General features: G+C 40.1%; 2 protein-coding genes across 2 annotated transcripts in view; one reads left to right on the forward strand and one right to left on the reverse strand.

The window, feature by feature from the left end:
* Window positions 1–1707, reverse strand: part of LOC101292755 — a 4928-nt gene extending 3221 nt beyond the window's left edge. The window contains exon 1 of the mRNA XM_004309093.1: window positions 1634–1707. Coding sequence (XP_004309141.1) covers window positions 1634–1707 — 74 coding nt within the window. The remainder of the gene's footprint in view (window positions 1–1633) is intronic.
* A 4468-nt stretch (window positions 1708–6175) lies between these two features.
* On the forward strand, window positions 6176–7746 carry LOC101293056 (probable phosphatidylinositol 4-kinase type 2-beta At1g26270-like). Its single transcript, XM_004309094.1, has 4 exons — window positions 6176–6365; window positions 6628–7103; window positions 7192–7386; window positions 7666–7746. Exons 1-4 carry the CDS (start codon window positions 6176–6178, stop codon window positions 7744–7746), a joined length of 942 nt encoding a protein of 313 aa, XP_004309142.1.
* The last annotated feature ends 2163 nt before the right edge of the window (window positions 7747–9909 follow it).

Consider the following 9909-nt stretch of genomic DNA (forward strand, 5'->3'; position numbering starts at 1 on the left):
ATATATATATAAGAACAATGGCAATGTTAGCTCAAGTTATGTATTGAAAGCAGGCTGGAATGAAGTTCACCAGAAAAAGGGTCTCGAAAAAGAGGATGCGATCCAAGTTTGGTCATTTCGAGATGTACGTGGGAAACACCCTTCACTTTGCTATTGTTTTGCTTGAGAAAGCAACAGAGGGTGGTTCAGGTAGTAGTGATGGTGATGGCCGTAGTCGACGTTCTTCTTCGAGATCAACAGCATCGCCTAGCAGCATCTATGATGCTGATATATGGTGAAAAGAGTAGTTCTTATATTGGTCAAGAAACAGAAACAAAAGGTCTTGATCGAGAGCAATAGCAGTGGGAGTGGAGAAGTTCAACACCTTCTTGTAATTAGTTGATTAAATTGTTTCAAGTTCTGAACGATGAATCCTTAATTGGTTGTTATTCTTTTTAGAAGGATTAATTGGTTCTTATTTCATATATATTACTGTTAAGACTTAAGAGATGAGCAACTATCAGAATTTCCTTCGTCGTCTACTATTGACAAAATTTATTGTTAATAAGACCATCATCAAAATTTAGGGATACTGTACTACTACCGATGATGTCCCCGAAGTTCTGCTGGTCGATATCGATCATTCGTCGACTTCCTTGTTATGTCTATATGTACTGTGCGTGAATCAACTTGGACTCCAAATTATGCCAACATATCATATGCAAACACCCCCCAGTTCCATGCCACTACTTACTTTGGTGAATCAAAAGGGGGAGAGCTTCCCTACTACAATGTCATCTTCATCGCCTAGATTCGAATATCTTTTCTGACTCTTTCATATATATACCAATGGCATGGCAATGACCGATAAACTTGACACCCGAGTTCAGTAATCAATCCCTACTTTTGGTACTGGTTCTAGCCATGAACCCTAAACCAGGGTCGAGTTTACTATAGGCCGGCTACCTATAATAAATACGTACTGGAGAAAGTAAAGTACGTATATAAGATATATACCCTACAGGCCTACACCATCAGCTAGCTATGCATATATAAGATATATCTTTGTGTGTGTGTGTGTATATATAGTTATGTTATTGTTTCCCAGATAGGATTACTTGGACTCAGAACGTACATGTTTGGTTAATTATTCCTTGTAAGGAGTGGAATCCAAATTGAGAAGGGAACTGGTATCCTGTATAACTGGTTATGTGTGTTATGTATCTTTTTGATGTAGTTGTATGTTATTCTCTCATATATATATAATAGAGAATCCCATACGATATACTTGTGTTATGTTCTTGGGATCAGAAACTACTAGACCTTCATCTTCAGTTTATTAGTTTGCGCACCAGCCAGCAGGCCAGCACTAATGGGAGCAGGTCGCGATAGTGCTTCTACCAAAAGAAGAAGAAGAAGAAGTTACTGCAGTACTGTCGTCAATACTAACATTGATGATCTTCCTGACAATGTATTGGCCAACATCCTTTCTAGACTTCCAAGGTATGATCACCTTTCTATATACAGGTATGTGTGCCAGCGTTGGTGGTATATTTTCATGTCCGACCTATACTTCCGAGGCCTCTATCTACTTCGACATAAGTAACCACCGTTACCGGCACATACTCTGATCAACAGAAGAGGAGAAACCAACTTCCCCGTTGAATTGAGTTTTCCTTCATCTCCCAAGTTTCTATCTTTGCTTTTCGAAAGAGTCAAGAGTGCCATGTCTCTAACATGCGAGCCAGTCGTGGTAGGGGCGTCTAATGACTTGATTTTGTGCTGCGGAACCGAGTCTTTTCAACGTGATTTACTTCATTTGCAATCCATTTAGCTTACAATGGATTAAGCTTCCTCCCCCCTCTCGAGTCCTCCATGACGTACCAGTTGGGTTCATATGTGATCCCTATTATAGTTATATTAAGAAAGACGACAAAGACAATGTACATCATATTCCTCGAAGAGAAAAGTGTGCAATCATCGATGATGGCAATGAGGACCTAGTTATTATCAATCACTTGTATAGGTGCAAGGTTGTGAGAATTCTTCCTTACGACGACAAATTTGAAGAAGACGTTTCCTCCAAGTTTAAGCTGGATATCTTCTCTTTTGAGACATGGGAATGGAGAGAGTCGGTTATATCATTCCCACGAAGTTTTACTTTCGATTGAATCAACTCGGATAGTCACTTCTCTCACAACGGAATGTTATATTGGTCGGGTACCAACTTTCTGATAGGGTTAGACCCTTTCATGATCAACGACGCTAACATGAATGTCAATAATTCGAGCGGTTATGAAGGTAGTTACATTAAGTTAATAGTTAAACACCCGGTTGACGATCCGTTATACAGTTCAGAAAAACATTACTATCAGATAAAGTGCCTGAGTGTGCGATCGGCCGGAGGTGGAGGGTGTCTGCAAGTGTGTGTCTTAGACTCTTATGACAACAGTATATTGATTTGGGAGTTGAAAGAAGAGAAAGATCTGATCATTGCGGGAGATGGGGCTGGAATATTGAAAGGAGAAGCTATCGAGGTGCATTGGCAGGAACAAGTGGAGCTGATAGGTTTCGACTCAGATGTCGAGGGTTTGCTGTACGTAAGACGCGACGGAGTAGAGGGAGCTGACGGAGGATCTTGCTATTGTAAGATCAATGTTCGTGCTAGAGAGTATACAAACGTAATAACGGGTGGAGGTGTAATTAGTAACAATTGCTTCTTCCCAATAAAACTGGATCCATGCTGGCCGACACCAGTTCCTTGATGACTTTCCTAATCTAGTTGGGATTGCTTGTACGTGCAACTAGTGGTGTCGTTTTTGTAATTTTTGTAGTGTGCGGCGTTGAGGACTCCTCCAAAGTCTTAGCCCAACAAGTCATATTAGGTTCTAGGGAAGTTGTGCGTACTGGTTTCTATCATTACGCACATAACGAAGCGCATAATTTGTTAACAAGATCTCTCTCTGGTAGTTGTGCGTACTGGTTTCACAACAAAACTTGGTTTAGGGAATGCGTGTATATGGTTGCAAAACTCGGTCTAAAAAAGAAAATATAGCCCAAAAACTTGGGTCTAAAGCAAAATATAGCCCAAGTCAACAGAAAGGAAAGGTCAAATAATTTTGAATTAAACTTAAGAGGGAAGCCACAGGTTAGAAGTAGCCGTTAACTCAAGCCACCGCCTCTCTCGATCAAAGCCTTTGTTTTTGGCTTCCAAGTATAAAAAGGAAGAGGGTCCTCAGAAAAGAGCCGTTGTACGTACCCATTGCTTCCTCTCATTTCTCTCTTCCTCTGTTTCAAACCCAATTTGCTCTCAACAAAAAAAAAAAAATAACCCAATTTGAATCACCATCATCTTCGCACTCTCTGTTTGCTAATTCGAATCATCACCATCATCTTCGCAATCTCTGGTTGCAAATCTCATCATGGTTTATGAAGAGAGCTCTCCGCGGCCATATCGGGCAAAGAAATCAGCTGCACATATCCTGGAATCCTCAACGACAAGATTCGGGGAATCATCGAAAAAGCAAGAATCTTTCACGAAATCCTCTCCGTATTTATAGTGATAGGGTTGCGTTACTAGCGTATTTATGTTTCCGAGATTCTCGTATAGCAATTTGGGCTTCTGTTTGGGGGTTTAATTTGGGTTTTGTTTCCGAATTGGGTATTTGATTTTGTTCCGAAATTGTGGTATCGGATTCCTTTTGTGATTATGTTTCTTTAATTTCCAACTTTTTGAGAAATTGTGGTTCCGTGTATTTATGTTGCCGAGATTCTCGTATAGCAATTTGGGCTTCTTGATATTTTGGGTTCAATTTGGGTTTATTTTTCTGAATTGGTATTCGATTTTGTTCCCAAATCTTGGGGGAAATTCTAAGTGATTGTTTATGATTTGCTGGTAGAGAGCCCGATGTGGGACTAAGGAGCTTATTGGTTTCACCTTGAATGGAATGTGAAGAGGGTGTCCCCCTGTACTGGCTTCATCGGGGATGAGTGGAGCATACATGATGTCTAAGTATTCTGATGATGGTGAAACGGAGGATAACTCAGTGTTCAAGCCTATGGAAGAGGAGATAGGAGTAGTGAATAATCCTCGAAGAGAAGGAGGTGGCAGTGGACGAGGAGATAAGAGCGGTGAACAATCCCCGAAGAGGAGGAGGTGGCAGTGTCAAGGGTGATGTAGTTAGGGAGGGTGCAGTGAGAGAAGTGGCTTCATATCTACTGGATTACCCCCAAAACGGTTACCGAAGGAGCTACACCGATGAGATTGGATTCTCCGGAGTTCCGCCGACTATTATGGTGGAATGTCTTCATGAGAAATTTAATGGTGAAGAGAAGAGAAAAAAAGGGTCTCTCCAGAAGTATATGGTGAGTAAAGGAGATTGTGAGGGCTATGGCAATATTAAACTCTCAGAGTTGTCTGAGCACGAAGTTCACAAAATTTCGGTGCTTGACATTCGTCTGGCCAATGCTGAGAGACATTTGGGAAACCTGCTCCTCTCCACAGAAAAAGATTAATTGATTCCCATTGATCATAGATGCTGCATACCGGAGAATATAAGTACCTACTTTTTAAATATGTAAACCGTTTGTCATGTCTTTGCTTCACAGTTTTTACTTTTGTTTTCCAATTTTGTGAATGCAGTTTGAGAGATGCAGGTTTGACTGGATTGGTTGGAGTCAGTGCAAGAAGGCTTACTCTCAAGAGACATTGAACTATATCAGGAAGATCAACCCTGATGAAGACATCAAATATCTTCAAGCTCATGGATTGATCCTCTCCGATGAATCCCAACAGACTCTTCGCACTTCATCGATGATTCTCAAGCAAGGAGCACAGACCGGCAAGACACCACATCAAATTAGAGGTGAGCCGTGACCTGGTTGGCTAAAGATGTTAACTGACAACTTTGAGGTTATGGGTTTAAACCTCACTGACATATGTTTGTTGTGTGAGTTATTCAATACAAGTTTTTTTTGTTTTTTTAAATTTCCAGGTTTTGATATAATTCAGTTAGTTTTGATATACAATTCAGTTAGAAGTTAGATATATGTCATTCAGTTATGTTTGATTCTATATATATGATGTCTAAGTATTCTGATGATAGTGAAACAGAGGATATCTCAGTGTTCAAGCTTATGGACGAGGAGATAGGAGCGGTGAACAATCCCCAAAGAGGAGGTGACAATGTCAAGGGTGTTGTAGTTAGGGAGGGTGCAGTGAGAGAAGTGGCTTCATATCTACTAGAATACCCCCAAAGCGGTTACCGAAGGAGCTACACCAATGATATTGGATTCTCCGGAGTTCCGCCAACCATTATGGTGGAATGTCTTCTTAAGAAATTCAATAGTGAAGAGAAGAGAAAAATAAGGTCACTCCAGAAGTATATGGTGAGTAAAGGAGATTGTGAGGGCTATGATAATAATAAGTTCTCAGAGTTGTCTGAGCACGAAGTTCACAAAATTTCGGTGCTTGACATTCGTCTGGCCAATGCTGACAGACATTTGGGAAACCCGCTTCTCTCCACAGAAGAAGATCAATTGATTCCCATTGTCATGGATGTTGCATACTGGAGAATGTAAGTACTTACCTACCTTTTGAATATGTAAACCGTTTGTCATGTCTTTGCTTCACAGTTCTTACCTTTGTTTTCCAATTTTGTGAATACAGTTTGAGAGATGCAGGTTTGACTGGATTGGTTGGAGTCAGTGCAAGAAGGCTTACACTGAAGAGACATTGAACTATATTAGGAAGATCAGCCCTGATGGAAACATCAAATATCTTCAAGCTCATAGATTGATCCTCTCCGATAAATCTCAACAGACTCTCCGCATTTCATCGATGAATCTCAAGCAAAGAGCACAGGCTGGCAAGACACCACATCAAATTGGAAACATGTTCCACAAAGACGACCCAGATGATAAAGAATATGAATCAATTGTGCAAAAATTGGTGAGAGAAGCGAGGGAAGCTACTTCGACTTCCGTTTTCAAGCATCTCTCTTCCTTGGTGGATCAACACTTCAGTCTAGGAGAGGGTATATGTGATTGCGGTCATCAAAAGGAGATAAATGAGGTGAGGAATACTCTTCAAAAGGAGATTGACATGAGAATTCAAGCTGAAGACACTTCGAATACGTTGAGAAATCAGTTGAAAGATTAGAGTAAAGCCAAGGATTTAAAGATAGCTGATTTGAACATGGAGCTGAAACATGAGAGGGAAATAAAAAGGCAAACTGAAGTTCAGATTAAAGCAAAAGACTTGGAAATAGCTATGCTGACCCAAGAGAGGGTGAAGAAGATCAAACGAGATTGGTGGTTATGGGGTACCATTGCTACTACCCTGACCATTGGTGCAGCATGCTTGGCATACTCAAATCCATCTGGAAGTACCTACTAAGTTGATGATTAGAATACCTAAACAATGAGGTACATTTAGTTGTAGTTATCAATTAGATTTTCTGTGTGGATATAAAGGAATTCAGTTGGTGCTTTATCAATTAGATTTTATGTGTGGATATACACCATTCATTTAGATATAATTTCAGGTTTTGATATAATTCAGTTAGTTTTGATATATAATTCTGTTAGATATATGTCATTCAGTTACGTTTGATTCTATATACATGATGTCTAAGTATTCTGATGAAGGTGAAAAAGAGGATATCTCAGTGTTCAAGCCTGTGGACGAGGAGATAGGAGCGGTGAACAATCCCCGAAGAGGAAGAGGTGGCAGTGTCAAGGTTGTTGTAGTTGGTGAGGGTGTAGTGAGAGAAGTGGCTTCATATCTACTGGATTACCCCCAAAGCGGTTACCGAAGGAGCTACACCGATGAGATTGGATTCTCCGGAGTTCCGCCAACCATTATGGTGGAATGTCTTCATGAGAATTTCAATGGTAAAGAGAAGAGAAAAAGAGGGTCTCTCCAGAAGTATATGGTGAGTAAAGGAGATTGTGAGGGCTATGGCAATAATAAGTTCTCAGAGTTGTCCGAGCACGAAGTTCACAAAATTTCGGTGCTTGACATTCGTCTAACCAATGCTGACAGACATTTGGGAAACCTGCTCCTCTCCACAGAAGAAGATCAATTGATTCCCATTGATCATGGATGTTGCATACCGGAGAATGTAAGTACCTACTTTTTAAATATGTAAACCGTTTGTCATGCCTTTGCTTCACAGTTCTTACCTTTGTTTTCCAATTTTTTGAATGTAGTTTGAGAGATGCAGGTTTAACTGGATTGGTTGGAGTCAATGCAAGAAGGCTTACTCTCAAGAGACATTGAACTATATCAGGAAGATCAACCCTGATGAAGACATCAAATATCTTCAAGCTCATGGATTGATTCTCTCCGATGAATCTCAACAGACTCTCCGCATTTCATCGATGATTCTCAAGCAAGGAGCACAGGTCGGTAAGACACCACATCAAATTGGAGGTGAGCCATGGCCTGGTTGGTTAAAGATGTTAACTAACAACTTTGAGGCCATGGGTTCAAACCTCACTGACATATGTAGGATGTGTGAGTTATTTAATAAAAGTTGTTGTTGTTGTTTTTGTTTTTTTTTTTTTTTTTTTTTTTTATTAAATTTTCCAGGTTTTGATATAATTTAGTTAGTTTTGATATACAATTCAGTTAGATATATGTTCATTCAATTATGTTTGATTCTATATATATGATGTTTTAAGTATTCTGATGATAGTGAAACGGAGGATACCTCAGTGTTCAAGCCTATGGACGAGGAGATAGGAGCGGTGAACAATCTCTGAAGAGGAGGAGGTGGCAGTGGACGAGGAGATAGGAGCGGTGAACAATCCCCGAAGAGGAGGTGGCAGTGTCAAGGGTGTTGTAGTTGGGGAGGGTGCAGTGAGAGAAGTGACTTCATATCTAATGGAATACCCCTAAAGCGGTTACCGAATGAGCTACACTGATGATATTGGATTCTCCGGAATTCCGCCGACCATTATGGTGGAATGTCTTCATGAGAAATTCAATAGTGAAGAGAAGAGAAAAAAAGGGTCAGTCCAGAAATATATGGTGAGTAAAGGAGATCGTGAGGGCTATGGCAATAATAAGTTCTCAGAGTTGTCCGAGCACGAACTTCACAAAATTTCGGTGCTTGACATTCGTCTGGCCAATGCTGACAGACATTTGGGAAACCCACTCCTCTCCACAGAAGAAGATCAATTGATTCCCATTGATCATGGATGCTACATACTGGAGAATGTAAGTACCTACCTACCTTTTGAATATGTAAACTATTTGTCATGTCTTTGCTTCACAGTTCTTACCTTTGTTTTCTAATTTTGTGAATGCAGTTTGAGAGATGTAGGTTTGACTGGATTGGTTGGAGTCAGTGCAAGAAGGCTTACGCTGAAAAGATATTGAACTATATCAGGAAGATCAACTCTGATGAAGACATCAAATATCTTCAAGCACATGGATTGATCCTCTCCGATGAATCTCAACAGACTCTCCGCATTTCATCGATGATTCTCAAGCAAGGAGCACATGCCGGCAAGACACCACTTCAAATTGGAAACATGTTCCACAAAGACGACCCAGATGATAAAGAATATGAATCAATTGTGCAAAAATTGGTGAGAGAAGCGAGGGAAGCTACTTCGGCTCCTGTTTTCAAGCATCTCTCCTCCTTGGTGGATCAACACTTCGGTCTGGGAGAGGGTATATGTGATTGCGGTCATCAAAAGGAGATAAATGAGGTGAGAAATACTCTTCAAAAGGAGATTGACTTGAGAATTCAAGCTGAAGACACTTCGAATATGTTGAGAAACCAGTTGAAAGATCAGAGTAAGGCCAAGGATTTAAAGATAGCTGATTTGAACATGGAGCTGAAACATGAGAGGGAAATAAAAAGGCAAGCTGAAGTTTAGATTAAGGCCAAAGACTTGGAAATAGCTATGCTGACCCAAGAGAGGGTGAAGAAGATCAAATGAGATTGGTGGTTATGGGGTACCGTTGCTACTGCCCTGACCATTGGTGCAACATGCTTGGCATACTCAAATCCATCTGAAAGTACCTACCAAGTTGATGATTAGAATACCTAAACAATGAGGTATATTTAGATGTACTTATCAATTAGATTTTCTGTGTGGATATAAAGGAATCTAGTTGGTGCTTTATCAATTAGATTTTATGTGTGGGTATATACCATTCATTTAGATATAATTCCAGGTTTTGATGCAATTCAGTTAGTTTTGATATACAATTCAGTTAGATATATGTCATTCAGTTATGTTTTCCTATGAAAGGGATCACATTTGAATCCAACTGGTGCATACTCTGTTCCTCTGACAGGAGGAAGATCAACTCTTTGTCCAGTGTAAGGATTACATATGTGGTAAAAGTCTGTATATCTAGGACTCCCACAATACAAAACCAAGTCATTGCAAACCCCTGACACAAAGGGGGAATTCGGCAATAATGGAGGATGCATACGGGCCTCTCTCCACTTTGGTTCATCAGATTCAACACTGGAATCGGCCGTTGCGTTTGGCACGTTTCCTTTGCTGTTGAAGCACAAAGCGACCAATGAAGTAGGGCTCCGACATTAGTTTTCCCCAAAGCTTGCACACAAGCTTGCATTCGAACACGAACTCATAGGAAAGGAATGTCCTTTTTGCCAACTGTATATAGGAATGGATGGTTTCCTTCTTTCCCTTTGATTTGGATTCCTATCTGTATTTTTTCTCTTTTTAAAAGAAAAATAAGCAACTTCAATAGAATTTTGATGCAATAATATTTTACCATTTGTTCCTACTTTTGAGTGCTCAGGCATTTGCTCATTGGTAGTCTCTTGGAAATAAAAACAAGAAAATCCTCAGGAAAACTTGGGTGATGATGATGAGGAGGATTCAGGAATATATATGTTGGTGAAGCAGGGCAAGCAAGAGGTGAAACACAATTTGATT

Source organism: Fragaria vesca, linkage group LG7 (genome assembly GCF_000184155.1).
Source record: "Fragaria vesca subsp. vesca linkage group LG7, FraVesHawaii_1.0, whole genome shotgun sequence".
NCBI classification, from domain to species: Eukaryota; Viridiplantae; Streptophyta; class Magnoliopsida; order Rosales; family Rosaceae; genus Fragaria; species Fragaria vesca.